Source organism: Hibiscus syriacus, unplaced genomic scaffold (assembly GCF_006381635.1).
Source record: "Hibiscus syriacus cultivar Baekdansim isolate YM2019G1 unplaced genomic scaffold, ASM638163v2 tig00000646_pilon, whole genome shotgun sequence".
Classification (NCBI taxonomy): Eukaryota; Viridiplantae; Streptophyta; class Magnoliopsida; order Malvales; family Malvaceae; genus Hibiscus; species Hibiscus syriacus.
The window spans coordinates 93,056-117,186 of record NW_024061802.1 but is presented as its reverse complement, the minus strand read 5'-3'; the positions used below and the strand labels follow the sequence as shown (position 1 = coordinate 117,186).

The 24,131-nt window shown below is 38.5% G+C and overlaps 3 protein-coding genes across 5 annotated transcripts; all 3 read right to left on the bottom strand.

Moving 5' to 3' along the window:
- Positions 1 to 209: 209 nt before the first annotated feature.
- Positions 210 to 7,783, bottom strand: LOC120209171 (protein ENHANCED DOWNY MILDEW 2-like). 2 transcript variants are annotated; one of them, XM_039208239.1, is made up of 18 exons: positions 7,698 to 7,783; positions 6,775 to 7,200; positions 6,579 to 6,675; positions 6,291 to 6,344; positions 5,894 to 6,172; positions 5,711 to 5,809; positions 5,142 to 5,386; positions 4,961 to 5,050; positions 4,351 to 4,878; positions 4,071 to 4,215; positions 3,862 to 3,963; positions 3,441 to 3,533; positions 3,271 to 3,312; positions 2,258 to 2,368; positions 2,093 to 2,164; positions 1,882 to 2,000; positions 1,744 to 1,816; positions 210 to 1,641 (listed from the first exon to the last, which is right to left on the bottom strand). In XM_039208239.1, the coding sequence occupies exons 2-18, from the start codon at positions 7,191 to 7,193 to the stop codon at positions 379 to 381; spliced, it is 3,831 nt and encodes a 1,276-aa protein (XP_039064170.1). In that variant the 5' UTR covers positions 7,194 to 7,200; positions 7,698 to 7,783; the 3' UTR covers positions 210 to 378. The 2 variants fall into 2 exon arrangements, with proteins under 2 accessions (XP_039064170.1, XP_039064178.1); XM_039208247.1 differs by lacking the exon at positions 7,698 to 7,783 and adding an exon at positions 7,539 to 7,558.
- A 4,710-nt stretch (positions 7,784 to 12,493) lies between these two features.
- LOC120209036 lies at positions 12,494 to 13,636 on the bottom strand. The gene has a single exon (XM_039208126.1). The coding sequence runs from the start codon at positions 13,634 to 13,636 to the stop codon at positions 12,494 to 12,496; it is 1,143 nt and encodes a 380-aa protein (XP_039064057.1).
- Positions 13,637 to 16,774: 3,138 nt separating this feature from the next.
- LOC120209153 (fimbrin-1-like) lies at positions 16,775 to 23,832 on the bottom strand. 2 transcript variants are annotated; one of them, XM_039208223.1, is made up of 15 exons: positions 23,752 to 23,832; positions 23,180 to 23,408; positions 22,883 to 23,053; positions 22,401 to 22,639; positions 22,127 to 22,298; positions 22,000 to 22,038; positions 21,777 to 21,848; positions 21,549 to 21,665; positions 21,182 to 21,393; positions 20,592 to 20,747; positions 18,433 to 18,632; positions 17,928 to 18,085; positions 17,737 to 17,833; positions 17,501 to 17,592; positions 16,775 to 17,262 (listed from the first exon to the last, which is right to left on the bottom strand). In XM_039208223.1, exons 2-15 carry the CDS (start codon positions 23,264 to 23,266, stop codon positions 16,978 to 16,980), a joined length of 2,097 nt encoding a protein of 698 aa, XP_039064154.1. In that variant the 5' UTR covers positions 23,267 to 23,408; positions 23,752 to 23,832; the 3' UTR covers positions 16,775 to 16,977. The 2 variants fall into 2 exon arrangements, with proteins under 2 accessions (XP_039064154.1, XP_039064160.1); XM_039208229.1 differs by having other exon boundaries at positions 16,775 to 17,259.
- Positions 23,833 to 24,131: the final 299 nt, after the last annotated feature.

Sequence of the window (24,131 nt, the reverse complement as noted above, 5' to 3'; positions counted from 1 at the left end):
TAATTTTTCAAAATATCTAAATATATTACCACATCAACTTAAATTACCCTTATGAACTTTGAAATCTTTTATATAGAGAGAATAGGATAATTCTAGATAATGGACATAAAATACGATTACGATAAGAGACGAGTACATATTATGTAGCTATTCCTTACCCTAATCTTATTTAAATTCCTTACCTAAGAACAAAACCCTAGATAGCATTAGCATGGCATGAAACAAAATTGGCTGAATCCTGCACTGAACAGCAAGATCATTAATGTCAGCATTAGAGGATCAGGTAAGGGTTCAACAACCAAAATTCTGAATATCATCCCCTAGAGATGATGGATGATGAATTATCTATTCATTGAGCCAACCAGCTGAATTCTGATGTTAGTACGGGTGGTATGAACCAGGAGCGAAACCCATAGGATGTGGAGGTCGGGGTGCACGAGGATCAGTCATGAAAGGTGGTCTAGGATCATAAAAGGCATTTCTATTCCTCATTGGTGGCTCAGGCCCTGCTGGACGCATCCTAGCGTAGTTCAATTCATCTAGACGAGGAGCATATCGCTGCGTTGCAGACATATGCGTCCTGTAGGACAGATTCATTGTAGCACCGGGTTGTTGTCCATAGGAGGGTGGTGTTGGACCAAAACCAGAGTTAAGTCCAGCCATATTGTTTCTCTGAGAAGATATATCAGGAGCTTGACCATAGAAAGCTTGCGAGCGCATTTCAAATTCTCTAGCCATTTCATTGGCGTAATGTCCATAGCCATGACTGAGGCCACCAACCGAATAGGGGTCATTTGTCATGTTGTACCTTTCCATGTCATCACTAAAACTGGTCCTAGTGTCGCCATATGAAGTTCTATGTGGAATATGCGAACTATTCATGTTGGCGTTCTGATGCTGGTTAGGCGATTTGAAGGAGGCACCTTCCACTGAGGATCTGCTACCCATCACATTGGATGGAGAAGAGTTAGGAATTCCACCATGCGTCTTGCTTCTAGGAGTCCTTCCTCCACTCTTTTTATCAGTTCCCCTTCCAGGATTCTCTTCACTATTCTTTCTTTTAAGCTTACTCGAGGTTTCCCCGGATTGGTTCTTCTCATCCCTTTGCTGATGACTCTTATTCAAGGTCTCTCTGGATTGGTTGTCCTCATCATTTTGCTGAGTCTTACTCAAGGTTGCCCTGGATTGGTTCTTCTTATCACTTGGCTGATGAGTCTTACTCGAGGTTGCCCCGGATTGGTTTTTCTCATCACTTCGCTGATGAGACTTACTGGAGGTTTCCCTGGATTGGTTCTTCTCATCACTTTGCTGATGAGGGGAGCACACTTTTGGAGTCACCGACACAGATTTCTCTTGTTTATATTCCTCAACTTCATGATTTTGCAAATGATCTTTCAACTCAGAAGCATCATTAAGAAGAGCAGCATCCTCCAATGGCATTTGAGACATGGGTGTCTCATCAATAATCATTTCCTGATCTAAACTCTCTGGTTCCTTGGGTAGATGACCATGTTTTTCAGCTATGCCCTTGTGGTTAGCTGAAAAATCAGAACGACTCCAAAGATAGAGAGGTGGAGCCATCACATTCCACTGATCCATTTGTTTGTCATTTGCATCAACAGAACCAGGCAGATAAAATGACTGGAACACGAAATGCCAAAGTTACCGACAATACCAAAAGATCGTAATAAGAACATCAAGAAAGTTCATATACAAGGAAATTGCACAAGACCTCTAAGTTACCTTTCCAGATAAAAACTTATTATCCTTCCAAATGAGTTCATAAGGAGGTTCCAAAAATTTCTTTTCATCCAACCTAGTGAAAGCCAAGAAATGTGAATAATTGTATGTGTGTGAGAGAGAGAGAGACGAAAATACTACCTTTCTGTTTCTGGTGGAACAATAAGGATCAAAAGTTTCGGTTTAAATTCGAGGGCCTTGTCAATGAACTTGTTTGCCAAAGCAGCTTTAACTCCAAAAGGAGGATTTAGACCCATTATCTACACAAATAGTGAACAAAAAAATTAAGTGAAACATGACAAGAGGACTACCTGCATGTGTTTAATTCATACATTATAAAAAAATTCCTTACCAATTGTGAACCTTTCGGCAATTCATTTGGTTTCACGCTCATCCAATCTTTCTTTTCAAAATTAAAATCATTCTAACAAACAAGTAAAATCAAGAATTATGAATTATCTACATATGTATGCAAACAGCCAGGATCCTCTCTGAAATCCAGGAAACTAAAGCATACCTTTGCTTGGAAAATATCATAGTTTTTGAATGAGCACTTCTTCCCTGTTTCTTCAAGCTTTCTTTTCATTATTAAACTAAAATCATTAGTACCGCAACAAAAGTCTACAATCTGTACAAGGAAATAATTAACAATCAGACAACTCGCTCAAATACCATACTTCCATCTCATCTTTTGTTATAGGGATGCACTTATAAGATGAAGGAAAAATTGTCAACAAATAACAGCTCTGATGTTTTTCCATACCGAATAAGAATATAAATATGGCCGGTCATGTAGTGTTTATCAGTATTATTGTACATACTTTCTAGGTGCTCTATTACTCTGTATATCCAAGGATATAAACAACTTAATATCTAAAATATTTTCTCTTTGATTCCATCATCTATTTCAGTAAAATATGAGCAGGAAACCATCATTATGAAGCACATATCAAAGTATAATCACAGACTTTTTTTTTATAGGAATAGTAGGTCTCATTAAAAACCTCCTTCTTAGTAGTCCTTTACCATGAGGTTAGAACCGACTAGCGGAAGGAGGAAAAGAGTACCTCAATATATTGATTTCAAAAAAAGATTACATAAGACTTAAACCACTCGTTGAAGATACATAAGACTTAAACTCACTCATATAACACCCCCGGAATAAAACCTCCGAACCTAGTACAACAAAGTGAATCACTACCCAATCCCCTCCTTAGCTAGCAAATCTGCCTCGCTATTACAACTTCTCGGAATCCACCTCACAATGACTTCATTCTCAGAAACCGCATCCGCAATATCCTTAACAAACTTAAAAAGATAAAGTGGAACTGACTCCTGAAATTTCAACCAATCGACGGCTAACTTGCAATCACTTTCAATAATAAGCCTACCCTTCAATACCCATTCTGATGCCACAAAGATGTCTAAACCTCTTTTGATAAAACATAAAATCAAATGAATAAACAATGGAAGAAAAGAGAGGTAAGAAAGTGGGGGCAGGGGAGATTGGCGAGGCTCAGAAACCCTTACCGTATCACCATCTTGCACATACCAATGAAGTCTATCAACAATCTGTGCACATTTAAAACCAGGCATTAGTGTTCTAAAGCATCAGGTAACTTATAATAATAAAAAAGCATACATTAACAACTGGATTAGCAGATACAGAACTATAGGATATGGAAAAAGATGGAATTTACCTCCTTAAGTCTATCCACTTTGGTAAAATGGCGACCAAAAGATGAGTAGCGCATGCCATATAGGAAAGGAGCAAGATATACTTTGAATTTGTGCTGCAAATAATAAATATAAACAAATTCAAGAGCAAGAAAAAGAGAATGTGATAAGGCACTCAACAGCACTTTGTAGAAACAAGTACATGCAACAAACTTGCAGAGAATATGTTATGTCCAGAGGGAAATAGGTCACCTATAAAAATTTCATATCAACTTATTTTAAGAAACAGGATAAATGATGATTTACGTGTACCCCTAACCAAACATTAGTTGTGCAATGAAACAAAAAGAAACCCTGTATTTCTTTGAAAATGGGATCACATATACAAACTAGAACTCTTAATTAAACTAGAGGGTATAATTACAAATAATTACGGTCAATAACCTGCCAATTTAAAATCTGGCTTAAAACCCCTGGCTCACAAACAGCTTGAGCATCGTCAATACTACAGCCATCCTCTAGTTTTGCTAAAGCCATCCGAACAGCCTGCAAACAGTTGAATAAAGACTTAAAAAGAGAAGAAAACAAGCGCACAGAAAAATCTTATCTTTGATAAAAGCCATAAAGAAAAATTATCTGGAATGATGAAATACCTCAACCGAACCCTCTATCTTTCCAAGTGTAATTCTTTCAATGGTACTTTTTGAAGAATGTTTGTGTGTAGATGGGAGATTTTGCTTCGCTATTATATCTTTTAAAGTTATTGATGATTCAGCCTCTTTCATTAAATCGAGTAATCTACATTGCAAAGAAGTCCAAAAACAAATCAACATTTGATGCATAAACTAAAATATAAACTCAGATCAGTTTGACCGTATGTGATTAAGAGTCAGGTAGAAGAAAAATACAAGGCAGAAATTAAAAAAAGTCCACCTTTTCTCAGAATCAGCATCTAATGAAGGCATTTCCGAGCTTTTACTTTTTGCAGTAGAATTGTCCATTGCAGCCTTATTAAGACCACCTTTGAGCGTATCTTGTCTCCCAGGCTTAACTTGCTCACTCTCCCGAGTCATAAAAGCGAATAATCTGTCCCCCAGCGAGCTCTTGTGTCCACCAGAAGAAGAGGATTTGCCCATATCCATTGGCACAGGCTTTGAGATCTGCCTCGAAGGCTTTTTGGATGGGCCAGTGGATTTGACTTTCTTTAGGGTTATTTTCCCAGGAGTAACTTCTTCACTCTTTTTTCTAGCTTCACCAGCTTTAACAACAGAAGATTGCTTTGCTGCCTTCATGGCAGTTCTTCCTAGTGAAGTGTCTTCTGACGCAAGACTTCTCTTCTTGAAGCCAACCTTTTCATGACTTTTGAGCACATCTGATGCTTTTCTTTTTGTTGTTTCATCAAAAGGGAATTTTATATGGTCCCTTTTTGGAGTCCCTAGTTCATCATCAATCTCATGTTTTCTACCCAAACCAAAAGGATAAACAATTTAAAAGACAATTAAAACAAATAAAAGTATCAAAGCAACACGTTTAAAACACTTACAAGCAATATATAAGTACACGATTTTCAAGAAGACCCTCCCAAGCCCTTTGTATAACACCTTCCTCTTCTATATCATCAAATGCAATCTCTCTGTCAGAAGCAAAAAGAAACCAACCAGAATGTTAAGCATAGGAAATATTCTGATGAAATATGCTTAATATAAATGAGAATCTTGTTGTACCTTGGTAAGCATTTCATGTGGTATGATGTGGGGCAACGTCTACACAAAGCAAATTGCAGCTCCTTGACTTTCTTGTTTTCTCCTTGTTTACAAACACAACATTTATGAGTGGGGCATGTAAAAAATTCCCCTGCTGAAATTTTTTTCCCATGCTCTTCAGCAGCAACTTTATCCTCATGGAGCAATTTTGCCACACAATGTGGATGATAAAAGCGACCACAGGTTGCATTACTGCAGCAAAAGACCTGGCAAAAAGAATTGAAATTTTTGGAGCCATTCAGCAAAAAGTTACAATAAAACTAGAGGACATCAAAATCTATTGATAACAAAAAAGACAACAGAAGTCGTAAAAGAAGATTTATCCAGAAAATAAGTCGAAGAAATCAATTTCTCAGAAGAAATCAATTTCTCAGAAGAAATCAATTGCACCAATCTAAAAACAAACAGACCAATGCCACAACAATATAAAGCTCCTACTAATGTTTATTGTTTGAAATTGATTTTATTATGAATTGATTATCTAAATATTTTGTTGCAAGAATGATCAATGACATTGGTAGGTATTATACCTCAGCACCAGAGGACTTATCAGACGAGTCTAACTTCCCACAAGCAAAACACTGATGTTGATTATGTTCACAATTCTTGCATAAGAAAGTTTCCAATGCCTGCCATTTAGTAGGGATTAGTAATTAGAAACAAGACACCGACAAACTAAAAGCCAATGAAGTAAAAACGGGTCACTCGCTTACGTTAGCTTGCTTCGGAGTAAGGCCAAGAGATTCACAAGAAGATTCACACGCAGACTCTTCATCAGCAGTAGGATGAAATGATCTCATACACCTTCCATCACAACATATAATATTACCCCCATTGTCACAAATAGCACAAACTGAATCATACAAGTCATCTTCGTCATCATCATGAGTGGAATCATCCTCATGGTCATCATCATGGTTGGAATCATCTAGCTCAGTGTCATCAACTGCATCATTAACTATAAATCCAGAAATTGACGTGTCTCGAGCATTCTGATTAATCAATAAGGACACTTGATCAAGATAATGTAAAATTTTGAGAATATAAAAAACTGAATAATCAGATTTGAAAAGGAAATAAACCAAGAAACAACGAAGGCAAATATCTAACCTCATTAGCAAGTTTCTGCTTTTTGGGCCTCTCCTCCAAAAATGAGCGCAAAAACTGTTCAAGGTATAAACATTACATTGACTTCAATGAAAAAAAGAACCCGAAAGATAGCAACTCATCATAAATAGCCACAATGCTTAAGAAGAGTCTCTCATGTTTTACAAGCCAAAAATCATGATATAAAAATAATCACAGACTAAGACATGCTAAATCCGACACCCACATTATCCAATGGAAAATGACAATTAAATGCACCAAAATGATTTTACCATATTACAACATACAAACCTTGGATTTTGCTAATGAATCATCACTTTTAACAGCCTCGGCAATCAAATCCATGTGATCCACCAAATCATTCTGTGAAGGTTTTACCTCATACAAGCTGCAAACAATAGAAGAAAATTCTTTTAAAGAGAAAAAAGGGCCTCCGACAGTTTCAAATGGAAATAGGAAACATGCTCCCATAAGAGTGATAAACTACCTAAAATTTTTAGCTAACTGCTCCCACAATGATTTCCCTGACAAATCGGGTTTCCTACTAAGAAGATGCAAAAAATGAACCGTTATTAAAATACTTCTAATCTCAGGCTCAAAGCTCTTCCTTGGCTTCTGTAGCTTAAGCCACCCATTTTCTTTACTTAAAACAGAAATCACCGGCATCCCAACATTAGACAGATCGAATTTCCAGGCAGTGACATGATTGCAAATTTTTAAGAGCCCATCATCAGCTACTCCTCTCAAAAATATATTCGTTTTAGATCCATCACTTGAGCATTCTTTTCCCACAAATTGTAGTGGCAACTGAGAAAAGCAAACCGCCTCATCTTTTTCATCATGGAAATAGTAGTTTGAGACAGAACGGAGTTGAGCCTCTTCTTCCTCATCGTCAGAAAAAGCCATTACCACACTGATGGTATTAAAAAAACAAGAAAATAATTAACAAGATTCTAATAAAAATAAAACAATTAACCGCGAAAGAAATTGCATCAACATTAACAAAGCCTCTTCTTTTTCATCATTACATAACTCAAGTGCCACACCGATCATATTAAAAAAACAATAACGATAATAGTTACGTGAAGTCTATTAAGAACAATGCAATTAACCCTAAAGTAAACTGCAACAACAATAACTATAATTGAAAATTGAGTGCAATATACTGATAAAATTCAGAGTTTCAAACAGCGGAGTAGTAGCAGTGTCGCCGCCTCTATTTTGCGGTAACATGTGCCAAAAAAACTTAACCTCAATAGCAGTTATCACGGCCGCAAAAGGCAACGTAATGGAAAATAAAAGGCGTTAACGGATCGCTATTCCCGCAGAACCGATATCTTTAAGAACATCCGATGAAACAGAGACTAACAAGCAAAAACCTTGAAATTAAGTTTAGGGTTTAAAAACTACCTGATTTAATTTATTGGTCTATCAGAAACTGGCAAGGCAGGGGAGGGCTTCGATAAGAGGAAAGGGATAATAAAATTACGAAGAGGAGAGGGTCGACGTTTCTTAATAGTTTTAGTAGGGAGTTAAAAATATACCCATAAGAATTTGGATTAGAGAAAAAGATCTGAGTAATAAAAAATATCTTATAATATATAATTAATTTTTATTAGATTTGTTAAAATGATCAACTAAATCGCAATGCGATCGATAATTCGCAATACGATCTCCGATATCGCAAATCAGTTTTCAGATTCGCAACGCGAACTTCGACTATCGCATTGCGATTTACATATTCGCATTGCGATAGTCGAAGTTCGCGTTGCGATTTATTCCAAATTCGTTGCGATAGTCCAAAATCGCAACGACTGGTGGTATTGTATTTGTTTCTTAAGAATTTTCTCTAAAAATATAGTATTCGCGCGGACGTGTCGAAGACACGTATGACCACGACCACGAGATGGCGGCGCGCGAGAGTCCCCCTTGTTCTCTATCACTCAACAAGGAAGTGGGAAAGCCAAGCCTTAAATACCACATAGTATTAGAAATACTATTGGGAATGGTATTTAAGGCTTGGCTTTCCCACTTCCTTGTTGAGTGATAGAGAACAAGGAGGACTCTCGACCGCCGCCGCCGCCGCCGTCCGTCTCGTCTCGTGTCGTCTCGTGGTCGTGGTCGTGGTCGTGGTCGTGTCGTCTCGCGCGAACTTCGACTATCGCAACGTATTTGGAAAATCGCAACGCAAACTTGGACTATCACAATGCGAACTTGGACTATCGCAATGCGAATATGTAAATCGCATTGCGATAGTCCAAGTTCGCGTTGCGATACCGGAGATCGCGTTGCGAATTATCGATTGCATTGCGATTTAGTTGGTCATTTTGACAAATCCAAAAAAATTTGATTAAAATCATATATTATAAGACATTTTGGTCACTAAAGTTATTTTCTCTTTGGATAATAAGTATACAAACATAATTACTATTTAAATCACTTCTATATTTTAATTTATTATTTTATATTCAAAATTCAAAAAAAATTATATGTAATTAAAAGTAATTTTTTTACATAAAGTTACTAATTTTATTAAAAATAAAAAATATCCAAAATTATAATAAAGATTTACAAGCATAACCGTAAACGCAAACTAAATTATAATTATGATATTTTTTCTATAATCATTGACATAAAAACTAGTCATTTAGACTACGTAAGAACAAAAAAAAAGTTAAAAAAACCTAACCTAAATACTCGAACAAAATAAAAATACGAACAAATATGACTGTATCGACAAACGAATCACAAAAAATGATGAAAATTATCCATGAAAGTAAAACGCGTATCAAAATCAATTTAAGGATCTAAAGCAGCGAAAATTAGCATGATAACAAATAAGCATCATCTTGATCAGTCATGGTCATTTCAAATCCAAACTTGCAAAAAAAGGTAAACAAAAATAACAGGCAAACAATCGAAAACTACCAAAAGACCGAAAAAATATGTCATAAAAGCAGAGATAAACCTATCACAGAGGCATAAATAAATGTGTTACAGAAACAAAATTATTTTTATTGAAAAACTAATAAAAGAAAAAGAAAAAAAATAACAATCGATAACTAACATTAAAATTAATGTCATCGCGGATTAAACAAATACAGAAAAACAAAGTTGATTTGATTTATAAAAATTACACAAATTATAAAAAAAGAATATTTTCCTGTTTAAAAAAACAATTTATATGTTAACATATTTATATTTACTAGTATATAATATGGAATCGCGTTTATATTTAATAATTTTTTTTTTTGAAATAAAGTATTGCTTATATACCAATAGCATCCTCAATTACAAGTTGTTTAATACAATCTGGTTCATCCAGGAAAAACACAACTGGATTGTGGTTCGATAAGGCCCATTTAGCTAAAGTATGAGCAACTCTATTAGCATCCCTACTAACATAAAACACCTTTAGTAAAGGGAGATCAGATAACAATCGCCTAGCCTCATTGAGCAACAATCCAACTGTCGAAAAATCCTGATTCTTTTTCTTGTTCTGATTCGACAACCTGTAAACAATCGATATAGCATCTCCTTCAATAATCGCATTGTTCCACCCATTCTCAGCAGCAAACCGAATGCCTTCAGTGAAAGCAATTGCTTCTGTAGATTCCGCCGTAAACGGGGGGACAATCTTCCTTGCCATACCCCCTAACACCATCCCATGCGCATCTCTTGCAACAACACCAAAGGCCGCAATGCGAGAAGATTTGCAAAACGCCCCATCCACATTAATTTTAACCTCATCTCTATTCGGCTTACTCCAATTGCGCGATCTACACATCTGCCTCACCTCACATGAACCCCCAACTGGATTGATAGCAATATTATAATCCCCAATAAGATTAGAAGAATTAACAACAATATCTCTGTCCGATTGTAACTCCCCATCATGGACCCATTTGTTACGCCTATTCCAGATATTCCACAGCAGAGCAAGAAACAAATCAAAACCTTCCGATAGCAACATCGATCGAGCGAATGACATCCATCTGATACATGAATCCCCTCTCCACTCAACCACCTCCTGCGGAAGCCCCGATAACACGAGAACCGTCTTTGACTTGGGACAATCTTTAAGAGCATGAAGCGCCGATTCAACCTCTGTATTACAAAGCGAACACAGGCCATCCCCCAATTTTGCTTGCTTAATTTTTAACCCAGAAGGAATCGCTTCATGGCACACTCTCCACCCGAAAATTTTTATTTTTGGGAGAACTTTCGCCCTGGCCACCTCATTCCAAATCCCATCCGCAGTCGACAAAGTGGAATTCATCAATTTTAACCAATTGTATCCCGACTTTGCAGAGTACATTCTCGAAGAGTGATGAGCCCACAGCAAAAGATCAAAGTGAACCGGGGCAATTAACGTGTTAAGAACCTTGGCCGCATCATCCGCAAAAAGCACACTGTTAAGCTTATTCTCATCCCACCTCGTACAGCCTGGGATCATGAACTCCCCCACTCCCACCGGAGCCTCCAGGCTATCCAAATGCCTTTCCGACCATGAAAAAGGCTTAGAATCACCCCACTTATCTGCAAACATAGAAACTTTGCTATCAATGCCCACTCTCCAGAAAAAGCCTTCCCTAAGAGCCTCTTTAGCCTTCATTATACTCGTCCAAGCATAGGAATGTCTATCGGAAAGTTTCGCCTCAAAAAACGAAGTTGAAGGGAAGTACTTAGCCTTAAAAACCTTAAACACCAAAGACTTTTCATCCTGAATAAGTCTCCAAATTTGATTGCCAAGGAGTGCAATATTAAACAATTTAAGATCCCGAAATCCCATACCACCAAATTTTTTAGAACGACACACCTTATCCCAGGCAACCAGCGCCCATCCTCTTTTATTCTGTTTCCCCGACCACCAGTAAGATCTCGCTTGTGTTTTAATATCCTCAATAACTCCGTCCGGGATGAGATAACATGACATAGCGTACGCCGGAAGCGCTTGAACCACCGATTTAATAAAAACTTCTCGTCCCCCAAAAGAAAGAAGTCGCTTGGTCCAACCCTGAATCCTCTTCTCGGTCTTGTCTCTGATAAAATTGAAGGCTGCACGTTTGCCTTTCCCAACAGCAAGCGGTAAACCAAGATAGTTCCCCGGGTCCGAGGCCTCAACAACTCCTAGTGCACTCAAGAATCTCGTCCTATCCGCAACAGGGGTATTTGGACTAAAGAAAATACTAGATTTCTCGAAATTCACTTTTTGTCCTGAGGCCTTCTCATATTGGTTCAATATGTTTTTTACTTTGCACACTTCGTCCAGTGAGTTCTTCACAAACAATAGGCTATCATCGGCATACAACAGATGTGAAATCCTTGGTCCTCTAATGCTCGCTCTAATTCCTTTAATCTCATTCCTCCTTTGAGCCTTGAGAAGTAATGCAGAGAGACCCTGAGCACAAAACAAAAACAAATATGGAGATAGCGGATCTCCTTGTCGGAGACCCCTCTCAGGGATGAAAGAGTCAGATAGCACCCCATTGATACGCACTTGAAAAGAGACCGTTGAAATACATTTCCGAACAAGGTTAACAAAGGAACAATCAAAACCCATACGCAACATAACATCCAACAAAAAATTCCATTCCACTCTATCATACGCTTTCTCCATATCAAGTTTTATCGCCGCTCCCTTATTAGGACCATTTTTAGACCCTTTAAGATAGTGAATAAGCTCATGTGCAACTAAAAAATTATCCGATATACGTCTACCAGGGACAAACGCACATTGATTTTCAGCAATACAACCATGCATCAACGGTTTAAGGCGATTAACAATAGCTTTAGACACGACCTTATAGATGACCGAGCATAAGCTAATCGGTCTAAATTGCTTCATTAAAGTAGGGCTATCAACCTTTGGAATAAGAACAACAATGGTACGATTAACAAAATTAAAATCCATCGTACCATTCAAAAGACATAGACATATACTAACAAAATCACAACCCACAATATTCCAAAAAGAGCGATAGAAATGACCTGAAAGGCCATCAAACCCCGGAGCTTTCGAAGGATTAATTTGGGCAAATGCACTGGTAACCTCGTCCGCGGAGAATGCTCGGCAAAGCACATCGTTATCACTCTGAGAGACGCAACGATCAATGGCTTGAAGGATCTCCTCATCGGGTGCCACTTCGGACGAGCAAAAAAGAGAGGAAAAGTATCTAGTAGCAATCCCGAACATATCCTCCAAATTATCTTTCCAACCCCCCTTCACTCAGCAACCCCTCGATCCTATTCTTTTTACGGCGACCATTAGCCCTAGCATGGAAGAACGAGGAATTCCAATCCCCGTCTTTAAGCCAAGCAACACGGGATCTCTGGAACCAATAACTTTCATCTTTATCCATAACCTCCTTAAGATCCACCATGGCCTTGCGTCTAAGCTCACAGTTCACATCCGTGATCGGGCCAGATTGAAGCCGAGATAATAGTTCCCTCAGCCGCCTCTCCTCCCTCTTAGCTTGAGTCCTCCTCGATCTTTGCCAATCTCCTAATGAACTGCCAATTTTCCCCACCTTTGCCGTAAAAGTATCATCCTGTTCCCAAATCCGTTTCACAATATCTCTACATTGGTCTTCATTAGCCCAGCATACATCAAATTTGAAGTAGTCCTTCCTAGTCTCGCACATTCTTTCCTCCCCAACCAACTTCAACGAAATAGCAGAGTGATCAGACATAGCCATCGAGATTGTTTCAACCGAACAATCTTGAAACATGAGCCTCCAATCATTTTTTGCCACAAATCTATCGATTCTCTCGCAAACATAAGTTTTAGCTCGGGTACCACTTGCCCAAGAGAACCAACCAACTCTAGGCCGAATATCCCACAGATCGGCTCCGCGAAGGCATTGAAAAAATTCCTCCATATGGCTTCTGACCGGTTTTCGCCCCCCTCTTTTCTCATCAGAATGTATAATCTCATTGAAATCTCCTCCCACGCACCACGGGAGCAAAGAAGTCGAAGCCAACCGAGAAATCATCTCCCAATTGTGTTTCTTTTCCGCCCATGAACTACGCCCGTAGAACCCTGTGAAACGAAATTTATCTCCTATCCCTGACACTTCCACATCAATATGCAAATTGGAATAACTCAGCAATGTAACATCAATACGTTCATTCCACAACATCATTAAACCCACACATCCCTCGGCTCTTTCAACCTCAAAACACCCATACATCTTAGTTGCCAATCGGATAGCTTCCGACTTATTTTTCCGAAGTTTAGTTTCAGAAACAAACACCAACATCGGGTCCTTAATGGAGATCATTCTCCTAAGCTCATGAACTGTCGCCGGGTTCCCAAGCCCTCGACAGTTCCAACACAGGATCGTCATGGCGACCGGCGGGGCTGAGCCTCAGCCTCCGCCGAAACAAGAAGGTCCTCCGAATTCTCCTCTGGAATCTCGCTGGGATCCTCTTCCTCACTCGTTCCCACCTTGGAGTTAAACGTGGAGTCTGAAATGTGCATCGGCTGCCTGCTTATGCGTTTAGCCTTCCTCTTTTCTTTGCTCGACTCCCCACTCTTTCTCTTCCCCGTACTTGACGAACCAATTTCAGCTCTGACACTGGGGTCACGATCCGGCTGTTTTCCCTCCATCTTCGTACGCTCACAAACCACAAATACCTCCGGAAATGTATGAGGAAGTGAGTTATCAGAACCAGAGTGGTCCGATGAATCAACACCATCTCCTTGGTTGGAGCTTGACGAGAGCAGCAGGTCTCTTCCTAACATCCACGGTCTTCCACGCGGAGCCCGAACACTTTTTCCAGCAAGTGGGCTGTTAACCGGACTAGACATCGACCGGCTATTGTTCATTCCATCCGCATGAACTATCCCATCCCTTCTTCTGCTGTTACTTTCTTCGATCTTCTTTATGCTAGTCACTCTAAGCCATTCTCCGAACTGTAGTGGCTGTTGTATATGCTCCGAAAATCCAGTGCATTCCGTCAGGACGTGACCGATTAACCCACAATGATGACAAAAGGAAGGCAATCTTTCATACTTGAGTAGGCATTTTCTCGGTTGACCATTTGCATTCACTCCCATCTTAGCGCATCTCCTCAAAGGTTTGGTGCAGTCGATTTCCACCCTTATACGCAAATATTCTCCCATCCGTCCCTCGCCCGGCCTAGTATCCGTAGCAATGGTTTTCCCCACTTTGTTGCCAATCTTTTCCGCTGTCTCAACCCGCATCAACCCCATCGGAAGTTCATATATCCTCATCCACACCCCCAATGGACTAAAGTCAAATTCCTCAAGATTTAAAGTAGGGTCGAAATGCGCTAAAGCCAACAGTGTTCCTTCAAAACTCCAAGGAGTACGCTTCAATATAGCTTGTTTATCCGCAAGAGTTTTAAATTTGAACATGAACATTTGATCTTTAAGAATGCTAGATTCCGAGATCCTAGCATGCCCCCAAATTGACCGAAATACTCTTAGCACCGCTTCACTTTCAACACATTTGTAACCAATAATCTTAGCAACAATCCACTTGTCCATCTCCACAAGATCATCATCGGAAATAACCCTTGGGGGGGAGATATCCTCCGATTCCTCCTCTGTAAATTTCAGCTGCTCCATTAGATGTGCTACCTCTTCAAACATGATACCCGAAGCAAACCCAATCAATAAAACCAAGAACACTACTCTTTTGCACTCTACTTTAACCCCCACTTGTGCTACTAGCAAGAGAAAATTATAACCAGTACCCTTTTGCTTCTTTTTGGAAATGTAATAATAGCAAATATCTTTCTTACTCCTTAGTCTCTTTCTCCATCTCCCACTCGCAAACTTGAAAAACTGCCCCATTAATTGTTGTTCTGACTTTGCCCACCAACTTTCTCTATCAAATCTTAAGCAAATCAGAAATATAAGATATTTCTTTAGGCTCCTCTCCATAAAATAATACTCAAAAAAAGCCAGCCTACCAACTCTGCTTAAACACCCCCAGATTTTCCAGCCGCAATTCCTGTTTGAACAGTAAAAACCGAACCTACTCTTACAGTAAAAGCAGTGCATAACCATTCGATGGTTTCCCGATTCGGTGGGTCTGACAACCTGGATTTCCTGTCTGAGCCTTACTATCCCTTCCCAAGAATGGTCTCTGCCCTTGTCACCCTCAACCCGTATACTCCAGAAGTCTACAACGATCTTCCCAATGTTGACCAGATATAGGAGATTCTGCTAAACATGCTGTGGCCAGTGGGCTAAATAAAAAAGAATTTCTTTCACCTGACACCTTCTCTCTTCATACACCCCTCTCCAACAATTTATCCGTATTCCACCAACCCAATACCCTCTCCGAATCCTTCCATAAATCCCATTAAAAATAAACATCTCACATATTTCCTTTGAAAGTTGGTGAACTTCTCTATTCAACAGCTCATGTTTCCATCTCCCCATCACATCACACTTTGATATCTGCTGGAATTTTGTACACTTTTCCTTCCAATTGTAAATCTGACCCGAACAGCGTTTAGCTTGTACTTCCCCTTAATTAAACCATAATCTTCCTTAACACATATCGAAACCCAGCTCCGATCATCTTCTTCATTGCCTTGGCCTCCTCTTCCTTCTTTTCTCGATTCCAGAATATACCCTAGTTTTCCCTTTGCAACCGAATAACCCAACCTTATCTTATACCTAAGAACTCTCATTTCCTTCTTCCAAAGCAGCTCTTCATCCTTAGCTCCCCCCACCTCTTCCTTCCTTTGTCCGTTTTTCCCATAAGATACTTTTCCTCTCTCAATGTCGTTTCCTTTGCAACAGCCTTTAAAGGGATCCTGCAAAACATGAATCGCAATTAGAAAAATCCCCTGATAACAACAATAGCTTTTACCTTCAACATTCTCCACATAAGAGGAACACCGAGAATGGCTTTTGATTTTTGAGGAACACCAAGCACAATGTTTGGACTTGGACGAACACCAAAAACATTTCTTGCTTTTTGAACAACTTGCATCTATAACATAACCATAATATTGACTTAACAAAACCCTATCATTGAAGAAATTAAACCGTTTTGAGATCCAAGAATGAATCTCGACAACCAAATGTCCATGAATAATCATGGACGACACCCTTGAAACCACCCAATTTCCCATCTCGGAAAGAAATCCTAGAGAGAAGGGAGAGCAAATTCTCTCACTGAAACAACTACCAGTAGACATTGAAATGTCTGAAACGAGGACACTTTCTCCATTATATTTAATAATTTAAGATTGTTTTGCAGATGACCTTTTAGTTTTAACTCAAAAGCATCCCTGCAATGAGCACCGCCTCCAATGGAAGTCGAGACATGGGCGTTTCATCAATTTTCATTTAGCAAATTTTAAAAAAGTATATAATAAAAATCAATTGAATACTGATTTAATTAATATTATGACCTGCCATTGAAAAATTAATTAATCTTAAAATGTGCCTTAGCAATCTAGTCTAAACCATAATCCAATACGCAATGTTAGAAAGCACAAAAGCAAAATCGCCTCATTATTTGCAATTCCAATAGTGATTTTGTACCATTTATGAGATTTATCCTATTATTGTTAAAGAATATTATCTAAAATACAATTGGCTGATAACAAACGAAAAGAAAAAGTAAAGAACTTTCTGATTGTACGAGTTGATTCATGGCTTCTTCTACCTACTGCAACCATATTCTCAGTTGTATGGGGTTTACACAGTTGCAATTTCAGTATCTTCATTCTCACATTGAGATGACGAAACTGTAATGTCCGAGGCAGCGTCGTCCACGGTCAAGCTTGACATCTCACCACACAGCGATGATCTTTCATCTTCACCGCCACTAATGGATGGTGCTGGAGATGCATCTGACGTGTAACTAATACTCCCGTTGCCGTTTGAAGGGGATAGAGCAGCCTCGCCCTCGTCCGCCGCTTGTTGAAGGCACCAGTACATTATGCTGGCTGTTAATGTGAGGATCATTTTCTGGTTTACCTGCAAATATCGTAACAGCATCTAGTTGTCAACTCAATATATTCATCCATTTGCAATAACTAGTGACATCGGTTTCCTAATTCCTATTTGGTGTAGAGATGTAAATTTGAGGTTAAAAATGCAGCCATTCTGCCTATGTTACTGTGCTCACAATATGATTCATGCAACTCGGTTGCTTTGAAATTTTTCGATATTTCAATACGGTACAGTAGAAAGTGACCTAGTAGAGATGCACCCTTACCTCCATGATGTCCTCAGGCAACAAGAAAATCGAGCACCCAAGCTTTCGTGCCACGCTTATGATATATGTTGCATTCAACCTCTTCTCATCATCTATAATCCATCAGGGATAAAATACAGCTAAGTTCAGCTCAATGTCGACACTGTTTTCTCAGACAAAGGTATGAGAACTTGGTCGTTTCGTTCCATAAATTAAAAAATCTCATCAAAATAACTTCAGTTAGAGAATAACCATACCACTTTCACCCTTGGTTACAAGGTTCCAGTTGACCACTCTTGGCTCCACCGCACTTAAAAGTTCGAGGAAGAACAGACCACTTGAAAGGCTTTTGTCCTGCAAATTTAGTATAATCATCAGCCCCAACTCTTAAACTATGATGGTTTTCTTGCTAAACTTAAACTATGAAGAATGCTGATAATTGTAAAACCTTGAAGCTTTCTATTTGGGTAGTTCTTCCTGAAATTTTGACTTTCAGGTTTGCCCAATTCAAGATATCTGCATCAGTTATCTCCTTTCCGCGGGAGCGGGATCTCAAACTCTTGAGAAGTTGAAGAATGTTAAACCTCATTAATTGCCACAGAAAAGCTGTTACAAATGTAATCCATGAGCATTTGGACAAACGTTAAACAACCAAGTATACCTTCAAAGAAAACACAAAAAGAAAGGTGCGAATAATTCCCCACGAACCGGAAATTTTATATGAAAACCCAAGGCCAGAAATAAAAAAGAAACAAAGATACACCGAAAGATCGAAAGCAATTTGTCAGTCTTTCCATGCAGGTTGAGGTAGTCAATTTACCAGGATGTAGATTCTCTTTATAATAATAATAATAATTATAAACGTAAAGAGGGTTTTCCTTCTTAACAGAGGCAAAACATGTCAAGCAGCAAAGGGGATCATTTTAAAATCAAGGAAAAAGCATAGAGATTACCAACGATGAGCTTTTTATTTCCTTGTACTATATCATTTCCGCCAAGATTCACGACGGAAAATTTCAACTGTTTCCCGATCTTCACTACTTGATTGCAATTTTCCACTTTCCTAAATGGAAACTTAATTGGAGGTTTTGATGCATGCTTCCAGTTCACTGATCCAGGAGAAACTTTATCAAGCACTTCTAAAAGTATCCAACTGCATCAAAAATCAAGTTTCTTATGTTGTTAGTCAAAATATCGAATTGCAAACCTTCAATGCATCCCTCACATACAGTCATAAATCTATATGACATAAACAAGGTTAATGTGAAATTGTTGAACACATGCATGCAAGTTCCTTGGACATAAAAATGCATGCATGCTTTCGCCATAACAGAAAGGACAAGCAGGCAAATTGATGCTTTCATTGGTTCATTATTCTCAGATGGATTCTTTTGAGAGAAAAAAAGGACATTACCCTAACCTTTTGTAATGTTAGCTTAATATCTACAGTAGGGATAAAAATCATTATCGGAAGATAAAAAATTATAGGAGAGAGAATAAGTGAGAGAGCGATAGAGAATGCGAAAAGTCATTCTCCCTCCGGTGAGGAATGGACAGCATTCGTTGATAACCTGAGCAAAAGGGTAACAAGGAGAGCATTAAGGGAACTTTTTCACTATCAAGGTCCGGTGATTAGAGTCTTTATTCCGAGTGTGATCAACAAACCAAAGTACAAAGCTTCCACTTTCGCCTTTGTTCAGTTCGCTAATGAGAATGGTTTGAGGAATGCTATTGCGAAAGTCAATGGGACGTGGATTAATGGGAGAAAAGTCTCCGTTGGTGTAGCTAAATATCAGAGTTTGGAAGGGTGCAGCCATTGCAGGTAAAGCCTAGGCAGAAGCTAAACAGTCATCTGCAGTTGGAAAGAAGAAGACCAGGGAGGAAGTAGAGTCTCCTAGGAGTTTAAGGGATGACATATCCTATAAAGTACTGGTCTCAGATAGGAGGTTGAGGGCTGAACCTGAATCTATGGAGAACAGAGTGGATAATCCGTAAAATGCAACAGGGAAGAGGAATCTTTGGGAGTTGCGTATCCCTCCAGAAGAGACGGGCTGGATGAAGTGTTCCTTGACAGGGATTATAAAATCATCCGCTGGAATTGGTGCAAAAGGGATTGGTTAGTGACGGAATAAAAGCAAAGGTTGCTAGTTGGCTTAGAACTCTTGTATTATTACATTCCAGTCATCTGAAGCTTTATCGGAGACGTGGAATAAGAAAGAAGAGGAATTATCATTCTGGTTTGATTGGTTGGCACTCCTGTTGAATGAAGATGGAATTCCAATGGTATACTGCTTGGTTGAGTTATACGGAGTCCCTTTATTATGATGGCATGGGGCTTTCCTAGAGAGGCTTGCTGAAAGATGGGGATCACTGATTTGCATCCAGGAGTCGACCAGAAATAGAGATGATATGTCAGTGTTGAGATTGTTGATGAGAGTCGCAAGTCCTTTTGATGTTCCTAGGACTATACGGTAGGGTCATATGGAAGATCCTTTAAGGTTAGAATTATGCTGGGTTCGGTCTTTAAAATGCCGAGCTACCTTCTAGAGAAAGATTCGGATGGGGGTTCAGAGGATCAATGGATCGAGCCATTCAAAATGGTTTAGCTTTTTTTGCAGAGTCTGAGTGGGATGGAAAGGGTCGATTAATTCTCGAGTCAGATCTTGCATATAAAGAATCCAGAAAAGTGCGCTGTCATGTTTTCCCAGTTAGTGAAAGGAATTGTGAATTCTTTGGATCGTGGTGTAATTGTTAGGTTTGTTAAGAGGGATGTAAATGGGGAGGCTGACAGTTTGGCAAAGGCGGGTATAGGTTAATTTTGTTTGTAACTATAGTTGGTTTTTGCTATGTTTAGAGGGTTGTGGGGAGAATTGTGGGTCTTCTGATGGGTAATATCTTGGTGCTGTATATGGTGTAATTCCTTTAGAAGCAATAAAATTTTGAGGCACTCTTTTCCTTCCTCCAATGTCCGTTGAGTTAATTATGTAGCTTGACGGTTATGAAGGGTTTTTTTTTAATGAGGCCTCTCTTTCCTATCATAAAAAATATCTACAGTACGGATAACTCATGCAACTCGAGCGATTTAACTACATCAGCAAAGTGGAAAACTTACCCAGTTCTAACATCCTCAAAGACATTATTAACATAACTTTCGATTCCAAGACTATTGATCCATAGTCGAAAACACCTCTCTTCTCTGGAAATTTGAACATCATCAGTCTCCCTTTCTGCAAAAGAGATCTTTTTGCTATCTGTGCTCAGGCCATTCCTGCAAAATCACACATGTTTTTCCTACCAGATTACATAAAAATCAAAGAGCAGACTTTAGTGTTGCTAACAAAATAATCTAAACTACTGACATGATACTGGATTGTAGGCATGGAAAACAATTAAATAACACCAAAGCCGAACTGTTAAAACATCAAGTCATGGCACTTTCCCTCCTACCTTTTTAACAAGAGATAATGATGGCAATACTATGCAATAGAACAAAACCGTTCATGATCTGAAGTACATGAAAATATCCATCCACCTTGACTCCTAATTTCATATTAACATTTTTATAATGCATACCAGCATAATAACCTATTCCTAAAATTTGATTAGAAAACAGCTCTCTATGAGAATGCTATTAAACCGAAAAGGAATTAAAAAAAAATTAACACAATGTCTGTTACAACCGCAAGGCTTGTGATTTCTAACCTTTCATGGAAGATTTGGGCCACAAATGCAAGATTCAAGTTTGGTGAGCCCTCAACAATGTCTTTTGGGCTCAGATACCGTTTGCAACCCATTCTCTCTGCGTGGTCAAGAACAAGTTTAGCCCTTTCAATGGGATCCTTTGTATCTAGGGTCAACGGATTGCAGTACTCTGGTGCCAGAACATTAAGCAGGTAAGTGTAAGCTTTTGCATCCTGCATGTATGAGAAAACGAGTAAAAAGTGTCAAATTACCAATGCAAGAAAAATAGAACAATGCATCTTATTGGAGCATAATCCTCCACCTCAACACACTTTATCAGTTTATCCAACCCTTGTGTGACTCAATGTAAATTAACATATTCAAATACCTTCACATCTGAAGAGAAATTAGCAACAATTTTCTCATAGCCGGCTTTATTTAAATGGAAATTCATCCATTTCAGTAGAACTTTCTCAGGAGCTAACCCCATAAGTTCCTCAACATCCTGCAAGTGACGATAATTATGAAAGAAACAATCAGTTCATTTGTTTAAACATGTTTATTTCATGTTTTATTCTTAATTAAACACCAATCACATGGTAAGGAGATAAATTACTGCATTGCTATCCTCCACCAATTCCACAAGCTGAGGTGTCTTCTTAAGATTGAGATCTGCTAACAATTGAATCTGCAGTTTCAAAGTTTTATGAGACAGAGACTAGAGAGTACCCAAACAACTTGTTTTAAGTTAAAATCCTACTTTTCTCAGTCCATCAAGACAGTTAAAGCCTACACAAGAAATTGCAAATGAATAGTAGAGATGAAATTTAGATGCCTACCTTTATAATTTGAGATATCAACCCAAGCACAAGATGAGGCTGCGATAAAAATAATATAGATGAAAACCATCGGAATATCGGAATGTTTCATTCTAACTCATTTAGTAATCTGTTTAGCTGCACTAACCCTTCCTTCAACCAAGTCTTGAGTGCCAATATTTACAACAGTGCAGCCAATAGCCTTTGCAGAGTTAAGGCAAAGGGTATGGTTCTCATTCCTCTCCCACGGGTTAAGTACCCTTTTTGTGTTGATGGCTCTTTCGTCTATTGTTCCAGGCACAGCAACATTTATAAGCTTACTGCACGAATATAAGACAGAACAGAATTGATACCACTTTTTACCAGCTTTTATTGAAGAAATAAATAAGAAATGCATAATCAAGCACGCCCCATAATCGTACCATAAGAGTACTCCATCTTTTGCGAGATTGAAAATATCATTTGTAGCTGGATCAAGCGGAAGAAACTCTTTTAAAAATGGATCGTCCGCAAGATAAATATTTATGTGCGTTACATAAGTGGCTTTTTCCGATTCACTGATTGTGTGAAGGAGAGTGGTTGTGGAGGCCTTTAGGAACGATGATGAATGCTTTGAACCACCCAGTTTTCCTGTAGACTGACCTTGCATATTTAAATACACCTGCACATTCCATGCAACCAATTGAAATGTTAGCATCCTTCTACTAATTCCAGTATCGACCAAAGTTAAAACCCATCGTTCCCACTCATATGCAACTTGACAGAATGCAAACTGCCATATAAGTTATACTGAAGCAATGGTTCCATTTTCCAACACAATACTGTGCTCTTATTAACAGGAAAATAGAAAACAAGCATAGAACGTTAGCATGCACACGCTCGTGTGTATATATATATTACTCACCCTGAGGAATGTCTCAAAATCAATCTCGGTGCTCATGTCGGTATATGATTCACCCAATATCTGCCTAATCTCATCCTCAGTAAGCAAAGTACTAAAAGCCTTCAATTTCATCATCAAGGGTGGCAAATCTTCTACTGTAACTTTACCATTTTGGCTCTTTACTGAAACAAACTAGAAATCATACAAAAAAAAGACGGTTAAAACTATCAAATTAGATTAAAAAAATATAAACTACATTGTTAAATAATAATTCAATAGCTAAATCAATAAGTTGGGGAAGGAACAAAATATGCTTACCTTGGATTTAAGGCTGCGAAGCTCGACTTGTGTGAATTGGCTCTGAAGCCATTGATCAGAGACAACAACACCCACAAAACTAGACATATCGAGTACCGATTAATCGGGCAGTGATTCTCAAAATTACACCAACTGAACCAGAAACCCAATGACCAATGCAAGACTCAAATTAGACTTCAATCTACCCGAGTAATTAAAACCTTCCGAAAATATTCCTGAAGCCCAGAATCTGAATATCAGAAAATCAAATCAATGAAACAGGCATTAGATCCAGTGAATTCAAAGCAACAACTCTTCATGAAAATATCCGTACGGATTGCTTATAACTGATATAAATCATGAAAATCCAATACCTTTATCATATAACAGATACAAACTAATAAAAAATCCAAATCCAGAACTCAACTATAGATCCAATAAGCATAAATATCAACAAGAAGCCATCATGAAAACACCATACGTATTGCTTTCTAAGTCATAACAATAGGAAAAGAAGCACAAAGAAAACTCAAAAAGAAACAATACGACCCAACAAAGAAAACACAAAAACGAAGAAACCCAGAAATACTTACCTGTAAAAAGCAAAGATTTTCAATAAACGAATTCATTTCCCATCAAAATTTACACACACGAAACGATAAACACTTAAAGTATTAACATTTTTTTTATTTATAGGATTGATTAAAGAGGAAGATAAAAGGAAGAAAGGATCAATTTTTTCTTCTAAGAAGAGCAAAGTGAAAAGAGAGAGAGAGATGAGAATTAGCTATTACCTTAAAGACAGCATATGGAAAGACAAGGCTTTGAAACAGATTTGATCCTGTTAAGAATTGGGTGTTCCCGAGAGTATTGTCAGCCGAATGCACTCGTTTGATTGTTTGACACGTCAACAGAGTTGTGTGGACACGTGTGACAGTAGGGTGTTAGGTGAACTTGGGATCTCTGGCAGCTG

Coding starts and splice junctions, on each gene's coding strand:
- LOC120209171 (XM_039208239.1), bottom strand. CDS start 7,193: ATGGCTTTTTCTGACGATGAGGAAGAAGAGGCTCAACTCCGTTCTGTC. Junction 6,173..6,290: donor AGCAGAAACTTGCTAATGAG/GTTAGATATTTG, acceptor TTGATTAATCAG/AATGCTCGAGACACGTCAAT. Junction 2,165..2,257: donor ATGATATTTTCCAAGCAAAG/GTATGCTTTAGT, acceptor CTTGTTTGTTAG/AATGATTTTAATTTTGAAAA.
- LOC120209036 (XM_039208126.1), bottom strand. CDS start 13,636: ATGACGATCCTGTGTTGGAACTGTCGAGGGCTTGGGAACCCGGCGACA.
- LOC120209153 (XM_039208223.1), bottom strand. CDS start 23,266: ATGTCTAGTTTTGTGGGTGTTGTTGTCTCTGATCAATGGCTTCAGAGC. Junction 22,299..22,400: donor AAAGATGGAGTACTCTTATG/GTACGATTATGG, acceptor ATATTCGTGCAG/TAAGCTTATAAATGTTGCTG. Junction 21,849..21,999: donor TGATATCTCAAATTATAAAG/GTAGGCATCTAA, acceptor TTGAAACTGCAG/ATTCAATTGTTAGCAGATCT.